The following is a 15,504-nucleotide window of genomic DNA, read 5'->3' on the forward strand; positions in this document are numbered from 1 at the left end:
TTTTGATCATGTGATTCTGGGGAGGCTGCTACAGTTCTAAGTCACAAGTCCCATTTTGTAGTGGTATTGCAACTTCGAACGCTCACTAAACAAACTATTGTAAGTCAAGGACTACCTGTAAAAAGAAACGCAATGCACTAAGAAGTTTGCAGAACGATAAACCCAAATAACGTGTGTGATTCCACATCAGCAGGATAAAAAAGTTGGCAGCCTAGCGCGGTACAGTCAAACAAGAATATTAATAATTAGTCATCAGATGCCAGCTAAAACGATTCTCACCGCTCTCTGGAGGCCACTTCTGCCGACTGTCAACTGCCAGCAGTTTGGCACTTTGAGTCTCACCGGCTCAAGGTTGACTCAGCCTTCCATCCTTCCGAGATCGGTAAAATGAGGAGCCAGATTGTGGAGGGGGGGGTGGAGCAAGAGGCTGACTCTGTAAACCGCTTAGAGAGGCCTGCAAAGCGGTAGATAGAGGTCTAAGTGCTATTGCTAGTCTTTGATGGTGTTGTTATGGCCATCCACTTCAAAAGACTCGTGGGCGGGACGGGGGACGGACTTACAACATCAAATATACAATTATAGGTTTCTTTTAATATTAAGATTAATTCAAGACCGAAACTATTATCAGATACTTAATACTTAATAGGAGCCATGGTGGTGCATGGGTTAGAATGCAGAATTGCAGGCTTACTCTACCCACTGCCAGGAGTCGGATCTTGACCGGATCAAAGTTGACTCAGCCTTCCATCCTTCTGGAGTCAGTTAAAATGAGGACCCAGATGGTTGGGGACAAGAGGCTGACTCTGTAAAACTGCTTAGAGAGGACTGCGAAGTAGTATATAAGTCTTGAGTGCTATTTCTATCGTGAAGCACGCGATCACCAAACCGATTGTTAAACTGGCAAGGATCCCACCACTGAGACCATACCGTATTTTTCGGAGGATGAAAATCTGGGTGCGTCTTATACACTGAATACAGCATTTTTGGCCTCCCGAAACCTCATCCCGTTTTTCGCAAACATGGACATGCAGAGGGTTTGGGAGGCCTGCAAAATGCTCCTGGGGGCTGTGGAGGGGAAAAACAAGCAAGAACCGGGCTGTTTTTTGTTCATTTTTGCCGCCCCGCCCCCAGGAGCACTCTACAAGCCTCCCAAAGTCTATGCATGCTTCCTTTTTTGGCAAAAAACAGGCCCGTTTTTTGCTAGTTTTTGCCCCCAGGGAGCAGGCCTCTCAAACTCTCTGCATGCCCCATTTTTCTCACACACACACACACACAAAATGAGGCATGCAGAGGGTTTGGGAGGTCTGCGGAGTGCAAAAACCTTTTAAAAAAAATTGACCTCTTCAATATCTTGGTGCGTCTTATGCTCTGAAAAATACGATAGTTAAACTCACATATTGCCTGATGAAATAGACCAGCAGAATATAGGATAATGGTGAGTAACTTAAATCCTTTTCAATGTGAATTTAACAAATTTCTAGGCGATGAGGCTGTTGATGGCTATAGACTCTGTGGCCAGGAGGGGTAAGGAAACGTGTGTGTGAGTGTGTGTGTTTGTGTGTGTGTCTGCGCGCGCGCACGCGCGTGAGGACTCTCCGTGTTTTGCTTGTAAGCTTCCCAGGAGCAACTAGCTGATCCCTAGCTAAAACAGAACGCTGAATTGCTGAACTATATCCCTTTGAGGCTGATCCTAAATGCCCCTTTTCTCTGTTGCTCGTATCAGGGTCAAGGTACAGACCGGCTGCTCTCCACCGAATCCCACGACGAAGTCCCCAACATCCTGCAGCAGCCGTTGGCCCTCGGCTACTTCGTCTCCACCGCTAAAGCAGGTCCGTTGCCTGACTGGTTTTGGTCGGCCTGTCCTCAAGCACAAAATCAGTGTCCCCTGTTTCTTAAGGTAAGGAGCTCCTGTTCCGTGGGGATAGGAAGGAGGGGTGTTTGTCGAAGGTTATGTGGAAAATAGGCAAGCAAGGCAAGGAGAGAAGGCTTGCTACAGAGATTCTTAATCATCCAGGTCAGGTTGGTGCCCAAAGGGCTTTTCCAAAAAGGCAACTGGACTATCTTGGTTTTTTGTTTTTTTAAAAAGGTTTTGTTTCTCATCCAAGAAGCTCCTTCATTTCGGGAAAATACCTTTGGGACAAAAGGAGAATGGAAAGGGAAGAGAGATAGGAAGGGAAGGAAGGGAAGGGAAAGAAGAGGAAAGGGAAGCAATAGGTTAGAGAAGGGAAGGGAAGGGAGGGAAGGAAAGGAAGAGGTTAGAGAAGGAAAGGAAAGGAAAGGAAGAGGTTAGAGAAGGAAAGGAAAGGAAGAAGTTAGAGAAGGAAAGGAAAGGAAAGGAAGAGGTTAGGAAAGGAAGAGGTTAGAGAAGGAAAGGAAAGGAAAGGAAGAGGTTAGAGAAGGAAAGGAAAGGAAGAAGTTAGAGAAGGAAAGGAAAGGAAGAGGTTAGGAAAGGAAGAGGTTAGAGAAGGAAAGGAAAGGAAAGGAAGAGGTTAGAGAAGGAAAGGAAAGGAAGAAGTTAGAGAAGGAAAGGAAAGGAAAGGAAGAGGTTAGAGAAGGAAAGGAAAGGAAGAAGTTAGAGAAGGAAAGGAAAGGAAGAGGTTAGAGAAGGAAAGGGTTAGGGAAGAGATTAGGGAAGGGAAAGGAAAGGAAAAGGTATGGGAAGGGAGGAGAGGAAAGGAAAGGAAAAGAAGGAAAAGAAAAAAGGGAAGGGAGGGTGGGAGGGAGGGAGAGGAAAGGAAAGAAGGGGAAGGGAGGGGAAGGAAGGAAAAGAAAGGAAAGGAGAAGAAGGAAAGGAGATTGAAGCAACGTAGAGAACGGAAAGAAAGGAAAGGAGACTGGAGAAAAGAAAGGATAGTAAAGGAAGACATATTGAGTATGGCAGGCAGAAAAGAAGCATCCTCTATCTATTACAACATACCTGTAAAACAGGCCCATGAAATGTACAGCTCCCTGCTGCTTTCCCTGATTCTGTGCCCGAAGGGATAATAAGCCCTGAGTCTTAGGAGATACCGAGGGCACTTAGCACAGAAGATTCTGAGATTTCGCCCCATAGACGGAGCATCCACTGCAGATTGAATTGGGGGATAAAGGGTTACACGAGCTTCACGCTGAGCACTGACTCTGGGCTTTGGCTTTTTCTCCAAGGCTTCTTTGCACCTCCACGTGCCTTCAGTGCAATCGGACGAGCTACTTCACAGCAAACACTCCCACCCTCTTGACTCGAATCAAACTTCCGACGTCCTCAGGTAGGCCTGTTCCCTGCATGGGCAAGCATGAAGTCTGTTATCGCAGAAACGGCTTTTCATTATGTTAAGATGCCACTAGTGGGCACCTCTCTCTTTTGACCTGTCTGTAGCTTCCAGTGGCTGGTTTGTTTTATTTTGCCTTTCTATCTCCATACAAGCCAGGGGTCTCCCACCTTGGCAACTTTTAAGACTTGTGAACTTCAACTCCCAGAATTCCCCAGTCAGCTATTCAACTTTTGGAAGTTGAACTCCACAAGTCTTAAGTTGCCAAGTTTGAGGACTCCTGATATAGTCTATAGACCTTGGGAGACTGGGACAAGAGACAAAGCCAAGTCAGATAAGAGGCAGAAGAGCCCTTAACTGGACAGGGGTGGAGGAAGAGCTGCTGCTGCTGCTGCTTCTTCTTCTTCTTCTTCTTCTTCTTCTTCTTCTTCTTCTTCTTCTTCTTCTTCTTCTTCTTCTTCTTCTTCTTCTTCTTCTTCTTCTTCTCCTCCTCCTCCTCCTCCTCCTCCTCCTCCTCCTCCTTCTCCTTCTCCTTCTCCTCCTCCTCCTCCTTCTCCTTCTCCTCCTCCTCCTCCTCCTCCTCCTCCATCTCCTCCTCCTCCTCCTCCTCCTCCTCCTCCTCCTCCTCCTCCTCCTCCTCCTCCTCCTCCTCCATCTCCTCCTCCTTCCAGCCAGATGTTCACCCCTATCAAGTTCTCCCCAAGAGTCTGGAATAGGCAGATTTTTATTATTATTGTTAATTTGCCACTCATTCATTCATTCATTCATTCATTCATTCATTCATTCATTCATTCATTCATTCATTATATTTATATGCTGCCCTTTTCCCCCGAAGGGGACTCAGGGCGGCTAACAAATCAAATCAGGGAAGGGGGGGGGGGGGTACAGACAAAAAATAAAAAATAAACGATACATAACAATACATAATTTAAAAACACACAACAGTCATACCATTCAAGACGGGGGCAACAGCTCTTTAGCCCCAGGCCTGTTGGAACAGCCAGGTTTTAATGGCTTTGCGGAAGGCCTGGAGGGTGGTGAGGGTTCGAATCTCCACGGGGAGTTCGTTCCAAACCACTCATTTTGTGGTTTAAGACCACAACTCCAAAAGGAATCCTCCCTAGTTTCTTCACCCCGTAAAGGACCACTCATTTTGTGGTTTAAGACCACAACTCCAAAAGGAATCCTCCCTAGTTTCTTCACCCCGTAAAGGACCATCATGCAACTTAACAACTGCCATGATTCACTTAACCCCTGTAGCTAAAGAAAAGTCATAAAAATGGCGCAAAACTCACTGAACAACTGTCTTGCTTAGTAATGGAAATTTTGGGGCTCAGAGGTGGTCATAAGTCGAGGACCATCTTTATCCTCTGGACAGCTCTCTTTTCTCCTGACGGATGTTCAGTTTCTTCTTATCTGTAGAACTTCAATGTGCTTGTGGAGATTGGAAGTTGAGTCACTGGATTTTTTTGCACCTGCTGAGGTTTTCTGAAAACCCAAAAGCTCCCTCCCCCCCTCCCTTTAACGCTCTGTTTTGATTTGTTTCCGTCTCCAGGTTTGTGTTGGAACAGTACAATGCACTCTCTTGGCTCACCTGTGACCCTGCGACCCAGGACCGGCGGTCGTGTCTCCCAATTCACTTTGTGGTGCTGAATCAGTTGTATAACTTTATCATGAACATGCTGTGATCTTTATCCCAAACCGAGCGAGACGAAGAACAGACAACAACAACCGGAAAAAAAAAAAGGGAAAAAACCAGAATTCCACCGAAAAGGACTCGAGTTAATTCTTCTCTGTAACGTCATTTTTTTTGTGATGGAGGGAAGTGGGGGAGGCTGTTAATCATCCTTCATTGGTTTCAAGGATTCTGACTTTCGGTGGGAGGCGCGTAAACTGGTTGTTTGTTCCCCTCTCTCCCTTTTTTGTTTTGTTTTTTTGTTGGTGTATTGCGTATATCTGACTGGCCAAAGTGGTGAACCGGTCAGCCGACATGTATTATAATGCATCTTTTCAGTAGCCAAGTATCCATTCTCCTTCCGCCCATCAACCTGTCACAGTATTTGTGAAGAGTTTATGAGCCATAGGCCCCTGCCATGTTAATAAATATTTTAAAAGAAAACGAATGAGCATGGAGACCATTAAAAAAAAAAAAGACGAATGAGGGAGAAACGACAAAAATAATATTAATTTACGGAACGTTTTTTTGGAACATTGCAATGTTCTTGTATTGGATTATAGTATCTAGTATTCAAAAAACAAAAAAATGCCTGCATCTCTTATTTATTGTAAGTTTTTAAATGTATAAATTGTCTTATATTTCTTAACCTCTTTTATAAAAAAAAAAAAATTTCCTAGAAGGTTTATACTGCCTTCTTGCTTTAAAGCAATTGGTCTAAAATTATATCTGTAATCGTCTTAATTGAAAACTTGCGGTAGATTGCTTTTAGAGTGTTATTTTTTTGTAAGCGGGTGGGGAGGGACGGGGGACCGCAAAAAAATTTGTATTTGGTCTTGATGTACAGTTTAATGGGGACTATAGGAAGGTGGGGCGGGATAGAAATGTCCATACCTTTGCGTGTGGGAGATTTACAGCTAAGCTGTAGTTGCAGATTATACGTGTACAGTAATGAAGTTCCACTGTGTTTATATAAAATTGAAGAAAAAAAAATAAAGGTACCAAGTCTTACAGCAATTTTATATCACACATTTGCAGAGTTAACATAATGGCAATATATTAAAATAAAAAAAGTGATATTGTTAGGTGGTTTAACTTGTAGTGAGAATTTAAAAAAAGATGATAATAATAAATTGTTTTATTTTATTTTATTTTATTTTATTGGTATTTCTGTTGAGGGCCGAGACTAAAAACTTTGGCAGATTCCCTTCCCTGTTTCTTGAAGGAAGGAGGATGTGCTTTTTTGACTACAAGGGCCTCTGATGTTTTTTCCCCTGTGTGCATTTTAAGCCAAGACAGAATCTGTGTCATCTGATGAAATTGCGACACTTTTTTTCTAAAAACGAAAGAAATCCTTGCCCTCAATAAACTGTGTCACTTTCATTTTCAAGCATTTGTGTTCGTCACTAAATCACACTTCTCTCGGGGAGGTGGGAATTACGTGGAAATCGCTTCTATCATAATCCTTTCCCTTTCAGGTCGAAATGTTAGCTTAGCTCAAGCCATTTTTAAAAAAATGCTAAAAGCCATTGCGGCTGTAAGAAAACGAGTTGATTTTGGTTTCTGAAGGCTGCCGTTTGTTATTCATTTAAATAGATTTTCACTAGATGCTTTCAGAATCGAGTCCATTAATGCAAGGTCAGCCTCCTTTTTAAAAAAAAACAAAAAAACCCTAACCTCTACCTCTCTCCATGCCTTGATTTAATCTTCGTTGTTTGCACATCAAGCTTATCTGTATATGGCCTTTCTTTTAACTAAGCGGTTGCGTCCTGGTGTGATGAAAACGCAAAAGGATGTGAAAAAAACACAAACTGTTCACTGCTACCTCTAACTCTATCAATAGACCCTTCCTTCCTTCCTTCCTCGATCTTCTTCCTCTCCTTCCTTTCTCTGTCCCTCTTTCTTTTTTCCTCTATCCATCTTCCTTCCTCCCTCACTCCCTCCCCTCTCCTTTCTTTCTCTGTCCCTCTCCACCTTCTCTTTCTATCCATCTTCTTTCTTTCTTTCCTTCCTTCCTTCCTCCATCTTTTTCCTCTCTGTTCCTCTCCTTCTCTCTCCCTCTAGCCATTTTCCTTCCTCCCTCCCTCTCTCCCCTCTCCTTTCTTTCTCTGTCTCTCTCCTCCTTCTCTTTCCCTCTAGCCATCTTCCTTCTTTCCTCCCTCCCTCCCTCTCTCCCCTCTCCTTTCTTTCTCTGTCCCTTTCCCCCTTCTTTTTCCCTCTATCCATCTTCTTTCCTTCCTTCCTTCCTTCCTTCCTTCCTTCCTCCCTCCCTCCCTCCCTCCCTCCCTCCCTCCCTCCCTGCTCTACTCAGTGGTTAAGGCACCTGGTAGATTATAACTGGGCTGGGTGACTCTGGGCCTAGGAGATGGTGAATTCTAGTCCTGCCTCAGACATGAAAGCCAGCTGGGTGACTTTGGGCCAATCACCAGGAGACTGTGAGTTCTAGTCTCACCTTAGGCATGGAAGCCAGTTGGGTGACTTTGGGCCAGCCCCCCTCTCTCAGTTCAACCCATTGGGGTGGGGGGATAGGAGAAGGAAGGAATATAAAGGCATATTTGTTGCTTTATGTTATTTGTCCCTGGGAAACTGCAGCCATCATAAATACATGCCAATTGCTGAGTGTCTTAAGTTTTGATCATGTGACTCCTGTCAACGGTCGTTAAATGTGAAAAATGAACACAAGTCGTCTTTTATCAGTGCCGTTGTAACTTTGGTCACTAAACAGACAATTCTAAGTCTAGCTCCCTGTATTCAAACACGTTCAATTATAAACTTGTTCAAAAGTTTCAGCTGACGGTTTTCTGTTACAACACAGCAGTCCTGTGGCATTGCGTATTATTCTATTAATAATTAATTCTATTAATATTTTCTGTTCCGGCACGGCAGTCCTGCGGCATTGCGTATTATTCTATTAATATTTGCATATTATTCTATTAATATTTTGCAAGGTTCCTCAACCAATGACATTCTGCTCGAGACGTCTTTGGACTGGATTTCTCAAGATTGTCCAATTGATTGAATTTTATATTGAATTTTATACATAGCACCTGCCCTTTTATGTAGTAGCAGAATGGGTTTTTCACCCCAGCCTCCTCTTACGACTTCAAAACCCCAGGGGAGAGAGTAATTTGAGAGAAGAACAATAAAATTTTTTCCCTCCGAGTGAATTTCAAGGAATAGAATAGAATAGAATAACAGAGTTGGAAGGGACCTTGAAGGTCTTCTAGTCCAACCCCCTGCTTAGGCAGGAAACCCTACACCGTTTCAAACAAATGGCTATCCAACATCATCTTAAAATCTTCCTGTGTTGGAGCATTTACAACTTCTGGAGGCAAATTGTTCCACTGATTAATTGTCCTCACTCAGGAAATTTCTCCTTAGTTGACTGTGATCTTAAAAATAGCGTCTGTCTTCAATGAAATGAAATCCCTAAATAACTTGCAGGAAATACGTATTAGTTTGCACTTGTTGCTATGCGAGGAATGTTTCAGTGGAAGAAAATGAATTCCTTGGCATCAAACTTTCAAGAAAATGTTAACAACTAGTAGGTTTTCCAAATAAACCGGAGCTGAGAATTTTGGCATGAAAAGAAGCATGGTTCCTGGAAATGTTAAGTTTCACAGCTGTTTCGTTTTTTTGTTTTAAACAAAAGCTGGATCACCTTCACGGGATGGGTGGAGAATTCTATATCGGTATCATTTAATGCTTTCTCCCCACCCCTCCAGTATTTAATGCTTCCAATCTTCATTGAACATTATGGTAAATGGGATGAATTTTTTTTGAAAAAAGAAAAGAAATTAGGAATAAAGTGTTGTTGCAGAATGCCAACTTGTACAAATTGTGATTCAGAAAATGGAAACCGGTTTCTATACTTTTAAGAATTAAAATTCGAATAGAATAAATTATTCATGAAGTCTTCCTTGAGGTTCACATGGCTTGATTTTGGAGAACGTCTGACCTTAAAACGGCAAAAAGGTTGTAAAATCAGGCGGGATTCATTTAACAACCGCCTTGCTTAGCAGTGGTCCCAATCCGTTTTGACCTATGCTTCCCGAGAGCATGAAGCAAACTTCTTGTACCGACAAAACCCCCTTTTATTAATTGACTGTGAATTCTGCTCATTCACAGCCAGCAAAGTCTTTCAAAGGAGGATTTACAGTCACAGACCTTATCTGGCTTGGAGAGCTGCCAGGCCAATAGCTGCAAGACTTGGCAAGGAGCCTCGGAGAGTCACGAACCCATTAAGCGAACTAATTGTCTCCTGCAAACTCCACTCCCCTTTTGCTTCTCTTTTATTTCCTCTGGGAGGGGCCATTCATCATCCACCTGTGGCTTTACTCTCAAGTCGACCCCTGTTCTTTAGCTGTTCCCTTCCTCTGGCAACTCTGCGCATGCGCACACCGGGAACAGGCTCCAGCTGTTCTTCTGCCTCATTGATCTCTGACTCCGAAGGCAGCTGATAATTGCCAGACAGCCTCGGCCCCCTCTCTGCCTTGGACGCAGAGTCCTCATCAGAGTCTTCCCCAGACTCCAGGACTGGCCCATCTTCCTCCCCAACCTCCTCACTGTCCGAATCTGCTGCCAGCTCCACTGGCCACTGGGGGAGCTACAGCACAATCATAATCATAAGTTGAGGACCTGTATCATCACCCCTTGGGACATTTATTTTCTTGGTACCCCTTAGTACCCTTTCTAGGTATTAAACCAAGTCTGCTCAGCTTCAGAAGCCTCACAGACTCAGCCAGGGGCCGCTCCTACTGACTAATCCTCCTGTCTGTGAACATCACATAGTTACTGTTCTCCCCAAAGGTGTTTTCTCAGGAGGAAACTGGGCTTTCTTGTTTTATCCTTTGGAAGGCATTTCACTTCTCATCCAAGAAGCTTCTTCAGCTCTGACCGGATGGTGAGGAATGGAAAGATTTAAACTCCTTACAGACAGCTGGTCATTTGCATCCTTTGAGAGAGTCATTGAGGCCACTTGAAGCTTCTTTGGCTCTGACTGGATGGTGGGGAAAGGAAGGATTTACATTCCTTGCAGACAGCTGGTCATTTGCAACCTTCCATTCTCAATAAATCTATTCTATTCTATTCTATTCTAACAGAAACCTGGCTGCAAGATCAGTAATAAAAGGGAGAACAAAAGCATATAAAACAACCCAACAAAACACACGCGGCGTCCAACACGCAGCACAACGCACTTAGATGTAACAACAATAACACACAACAACGCTTCTGTGGGCTCCAACATTCATCACTAGTAAGCTTCCGTCGATTTGAGGGCGGTAGTGAAGCCAGTAAGGAACGACGTCCGCCCTTACGAGGGTGGGGCTACGTCGGAAGTGACATTTTCCTTGCCTTTGGAGCCATTGCCCCCCCCTTGGCGGAAGTACAATTGCTTTAACCCGGAAGCAAAGCTTCCGAGGCGGTTTCGCTTTGTAGGGAAAGGGTGGATGCGAAGCGTTTCCTCGCCGCGAAGGAGCCCCGTTCTTATGGCGGGCGGGGAAGTGGAGCTTCCCCTGGGAGGGCGGCCCTGGCTCTCCTTCTTGCTTTCTCCCGCGTCTGTCTTTTAGCTTTATATCTCGCTTTCTTTTCCTTCAGGCGCCCTCAAGGGGGTTTCCATAGCACTCCCTCCTGCTCATTTCCCCGTACAACAACCCTCTGAGGTAGGTCGGGCTGAGAGAGAAGGAGAAAAAGAGAGAGAGGAGAGACAAAGGGAGAAAGAGTGAGAAAGAGGAGAGAGAAAGTGAGAGAGAGAAAAGAAGAGAGAGAGGAGAGAGAAAGGGAGAAAGAGTGAGAAAGAGGAGAGGTTTGAGGTTTATTGGATTTATATGCAATATGAGAGAGAAAGTGAATGAGAGAGAGAAAAAGGAGAGAAAGTGAGAGAGAGAAGAGAGGAAGAGAGGAGAAAGAGGAAAGAGAGAAGAGGAGAGAGGAGAAAGGGAGAGAGAGACAAAGAGAGAGAAGAGAGGAAAGGGAGAGAGAGAGAAGCGGAGGAAAAAGAGGAGAGAGAGAGGAAAGAGATGAAAGAGAAAGGGGGAGAGGAAGAGAGAGGAGAGAGAGAGACAGAAGAGGGGAGAGAGGAGAAAGGGAGACAGGAAAGAAAGAGAGAGGAGGAAAAAGAGGAGAGAGAGAGGAAAGAGAGAAAGTGAGAGAGAGGAAGAGAGGAGAGAAAGTGGGAGAGGGGGAAGAGAGGAGAGAGAGAGAAAGGGGGAGAGAGGAGAGAGGGGGGAGAAAGTGAGAAAGAGGAGAGAGGGAGAAAGAGAGGAGAGAAGGAGAAAGAGAGAAATGGAAGAGAGAGAGAGAGAGAGGAGAGGGAGAGAGGCTGACTCCAGTTCCTGCAGGGATCTTCCCTGGTTGAGGATGTATTTTAATTTATATCTGCTGTTCTGATTTTAAAAGAAAAAGATGTGGAGACTCTGGAAAGAGTGCAGAGAAGAGCAACCAAGAGGATTAGGGGACTGGAGACTAAAACATATGAAGAACGGTTGCAGGAACTGGGAATGTCTAATTTAATAGAAAGAAGGACTAGGGGAGACAGGATAGCAGTCTTCCAATACAGGTAGTCCTCAACAGGTTTACCCTGTCAGTGTTGGTGGGGCCAGTCTTAGAGATTCTTTGATTGGGCTGTTTGCTGTTGGCTTGTGTGACAGTTCTTTGATTGGGGTATTGTTGACTTCTTGACTGTTAGTTTGCTGTTAATTTTGGTTCATCTATGCTCATTTGGGCAAGCTACCAGAATATAAATCGAGAGCAAACCCCATTCCTTAATAGTGCTGATGATGTTACCTACTGTGGGTCATGAAACGTCTGAAAGAAAGCAAGAGAGCACCAAGGACCTCTCACCCAGGATAAGTTTCAAGAAAGGAATGATGACCCTGGAATTGCTGTTATGTAGTTTAACAGCTACTCAATGAATCCACTACTACTACTGCTGCTGCTTCCTCCTCCTCCTCCTCCTCTTTTAGTCATTAAATATGAAACTCAGGCAACTGAACATTTAAAAATGTAACACAAATATCATTGACTGGTGCTGATGGTTGATATGGGTTGCTGCCAACATCCTAGGTATCAACCAAGTACCTTCTCAAAGGTACTTAGGGGAAACATGATAGCAGTCTTCCAATATCTCAAGGGTTGCCACAAAGAAGAGGGAGTCAAACTATTCTCCAAGGCATCTGAGGGCAAAACAAGAAGCAATGGGTGGAAACTAATCAAGGAGAGGAGCAACTTAGAACTGAGGAGAAATTTCCTGACAGTGAGAACAATTAATCAGTGGAACAGAAGTTGCCTCCAGAAGTTGTGAATGCCCCAACATTGGAAGTCTTTAAGAAGATGCTGGATAGCCATTTGTCTGAAACAGTATAGGGTTTCCTGCCTAGGCAGGGGGTTGGATTAGAAGACCTCCAAGGTCCCTTCCAACTCTGCTATTGTATTGTATTAAAATATAAGATGTTCCGAATAGCACAGTTTTTCGCCGTTCCGCTGGTGTTATTGCAGAAAGCGGCAGTTTCTTGATGTGTTTTGTAAAATTCTTGGACATGGTGCCAAGTGCCCCGATGACAATGGGTATCACTGTTACATGCTTCATCCATAATCGTGTAGTTTCGATGGCCAGGTCACAATATCTCGTGCTTTTTTCTCCGACTCTGGCATCTCCTGGTACAGCCATATCAATATATTGTACGCTTTGGTTTTTGACAAGTGTGATATCTGGCATGTTCCAAAGGACAATCTGTCTGCATTGTTGTTGTTGTTATTATTTTTATCTTTTATTCATTAAACATGAAACTCAGTCAACTGAACATTTAAAAATGTATCAGAAATATCATTGACTGGTGTTGATGGTATGGCTGCCAAGTATCTTCTTAAAATGTACATTATCATTATCATCATCATTATTATAGTTTATTCATTAAACATGAAACTCAATCAATTGAGCATTAAAAATTCCATCATAAATACCATTGATTGGTGTTAATGGTTGATAGGGGTTGCTGCCAGCGTCCTAGGTATCAACCAAGTACCTTCTTAAAATATACAATGTTTCCTCCTCCTCCTCCTCCTCCTCCTCCTCCTTCTCCTCCCTCTCCTCCTCCTCCTCCATCGCTTTCTCCTTCTCCTTCTTTTCCTCCTTCTCCTCCTCCTTTTCCTTTTCCTCCTCCTCCTCCTCCTCCCCCTCTGCCCCCTCCTCCTCCTCCTCCTCCTACTCGTCCTCCTCCTCCTCCTCCTCCCCCTCCTCCACCTCCTCCCCCGCTTTCTCCTCCTCCTCCTCCTCCTCCTCCTCCTCCTCCTCCTCCTCCTCCTCCTCCTCCTCCTCCTCCCTTAGAGGCAGCTTACAGTATCATAAAAGCAATGCAAACAATTAAAATGCAAACATTAAAACGTCAAGCCATGGATTCACATGAATACATCCACCATGCTGGAGAGAGCACCAAGGACTTCTCATTTCAATCTTGAGCTACAAATATTCTCCTTACTCAGTGTTTGCCCTGTGTTGTGTTTGTGTGTGCGTGCGACTATTTGATTTTCCAAACTCTTTGTTGGTTGTGGTTTCCAGGACCCTCCTGGCCAAAATGGCGGAATGTGCAGCCCTTCAGTTTGTCAGTCCTTACGCCTTCGAAGCCATGCAGAAGGTGGATGTGGTGCGTTTGGCGGCATTGAGTGACCCGGAGCTCCGTTTGCTGTTGCCTTGCTTGGTGCGAATGGCCTTGTGCGCCCCAGCCGACCAGAGCCAGAGTTGGGCCCAGGACAAGAAACTCATCCTCCGCCTGCTTTCGGGGGTCGAAGCCGTAAACTCCATTGTCGCTTTGCTCTCTGTGGATTTTCACGCTCTGGAACAGGATGCCAACAAAGAGCAGCAGCTCAGGTAAGGCTCCCGCAGGTTTGGTTTCCTTAAAAAGTGCTATAAGGGATGGGAAAAGGCGGCAGCTTTTCTGTTCTTCTCTTCTTAGACATAAGCTTGGCGGAGGCAGCGGGGAGAGCATTTTGGTGTCCCAGCTGCAGCACGGCCTGACTCTGGAGTTCGAACACAGCGATTCCCCCCGGCGGCTCCGTCTGGTGCTGAGTGAGCTGCTGGCAATTATGAATAAGGTGAATGTTTTCCTTCGGTCCTTCCTGATAAGGTCGCCTCCCTTTTCGGGATGCTTAAAGCTGTCAGTTTTCCTCCCTACCTACCTCTTTTTCTTTTCTTTTCTTTTCTTTCTTTCTTTCCTTCCTCTTCCTTTTTTTCTTTCTCTCTCTCTCTTTCTTTAGTTTCTTTTCTTCTTTCCTTTCGCTTTTCCTTCCTTTCTTTTTCTTTCTTTCTTATTTCCTTCCTTTCTTTCTTTTCTTTCTGTTCTCTTTCTTTCTTCTTCCTCTTTTCTTTCCTTCCTTCCTTCCTTCCTTCCTTCCTCTTTCTTTCTCATTCTTTCTTTTCTTTTTTCTTTCCTTCCTCTTTTCTCCTTCCTTTTTTTCTTTCTTTCTCTCGCTCTTTCTTTATCTTTTGTTCTTCTTTCTTTCTTTCTTTCTTTCTTTCTTTCTTTCCTTCCTCTTCTTTTTTCTTTCTCTCTCTCTCTTTTCTTTCTTTTCTTCTTTCCTTTTTTCCTTTCACTTTTCTTTCCTTTCTTCCCTTTTTCTTTCTTTGTTCTTTACTTCCTTTCTCTCTTTCTTTTCTTTCTGTTCTCTTTCTTTCTTCTTCCTCTTTTCTTTCCTTCCTTCCTTTCTCTTTCTTTCTCATTCTTTCTTTTCTTTCTTTTTTTCTTTCCTTCCTCTTTTCTCCTTCCTTCCTTTTTTCTTTCTCTCTTTCTCTCGCTCTTTCTTTCTTTATCTTTTGTTCTTTCTTTCTTTCTTCTTTCCTTCCTCTTCTTCCTTCCTTTTTTCTTTCTCTCTCTTTCTCATTCTTCTTTTCTTTCTTTCTTTTCTTTCTCTCTTCTTTCCTTCCACTTTTCTCTCCTTCCTTTCTTTCTTTCCTCTCTTTTTTTCCTTTCCTGTCTTTTCTCTCCTCCCTCGCTCCCTCTCTTCCTTCCAGCTTGCGTTGCTTTTCATTTTCAAAGACGAGCCCTTCTCTCCGAACAGGTGGCCGACTCTACCGGTGAATTTTTTTTCAAATCCCCAGAGCTGTTTGAGAGTCCAGTTTATTTGGAAGAAGCGGCAGATGTCCTTTGCATTTTGCAAGCAGGTGTGTGTGTGTGTGTTTCTCTTAGAGAAGGCTGTAAAAGCACTGTAAAGCGGTATATAAGTCTTAAGTGCTATTGCTAATAGTTGCCCTAATGTAAAAGCATCTATCCCTAGTTCACTGGCTTTGTTTTGAACTTGTTGAATGCTGCTACTTTCTGGGAAAGAACCTGTTTTTAACTTGTACATATGTTAATCTTGTATTTTATATTTTAAACATTATGCTGAAGAGTACGCCTTATTTTAAGACGAATAAACAACCTTTGGACTCTCTGTGTTCAGAACTCCCTTCGCTGTTGCCCATCGTCGATGTGGCTGAAGCTTTGCTCCACATGAAGAACGGTGCTTGGTTCCTCTGCCTTTTAGTTGCCAACGTCCCTGATAGTTTTAACGAAGGTATGTTACATTCCTGAATACTTTGTTGGCAGT

General features: G+C 43.9%; 2 protein-coding genes across 5 annotated transcripts in view; both read left to right on the forward strand.

Moving 5' to 3' along the window:
* MED13 (mediator complex subunit 13) overlaps positions 1-6,313 on the forward strand; it is a 197,714-nt gene extending 191,401 nt beyond the window's left edge. For all 3 annotated transcript variants that reach the window (XM_032216864.1, XM_032216862.1, XM_032216863.1), the window contains 3 exons: positions 1,724-1,897; positions 3,145-3,245; positions 4,804-6,313. In XM_032216864.1, the coding sequence (XP_032072755.1) occupies positions 1,724-1,897; positions 3,145-3,245; positions 4,804-4,936 (408 nt within the window). In that variant the 3' untranslated portion in view covers positions 4,937-6,313. The remainder of the gene's footprint in view (positions 1-1,723; positions 1,898-3,144; positions 3,246-4,803) is intronic.
* A 4,046-nt stretch (positions 6,314-10,359) lies between these two features.
* INTS2 (integrator complex subunit 2) overlaps positions 10,360-15,504 on the forward strand; it is a 53,574-nt gene continuing 48,429 nt past the window's right edge. The window contains exons 1-5 of one of the 2 annotated variants that reach the window (XM_032215999.1): positions 10,360-10,586; positions 13,481-13,789; positions 13,875-14,013; positions 14,977-15,079; positions 15,358-15,471. In XM_032215999.1, the coding sequence (XP_032071890.1) occupies positions 13,497-13,789; positions 13,875-14,013; positions 14,977-15,079; positions 15,358-15,471 (649 nt within the window). In that variant the 5' untranslated portion in view covers positions 10,360-10,586; positions 13,481-13,496. Of the gene's footprint in view, positions 10,587-13,480; positions 13,790-13,874; positions 14,014-14,976; positions 15,080-15,357; positions 15,472-15,504 lie in introns of those variants that run through there. The other variant, XM_032216000.1, reaches the window with a different exon arrangement.

The sequence above is a fragment of the Thamnophis elegans genome, chromosome 4, assembly GCF_009769535.1.
Source record: "Thamnophis elegans isolate rThaEle1 chromosome 4, rThaEle1.pri, whole genome shotgun sequence".
NCBI lineage: Eukaryota > Metazoa > Chordata > Lepidosauria > Squamata > Colubridae > Thamnophis > Thamnophis elegans.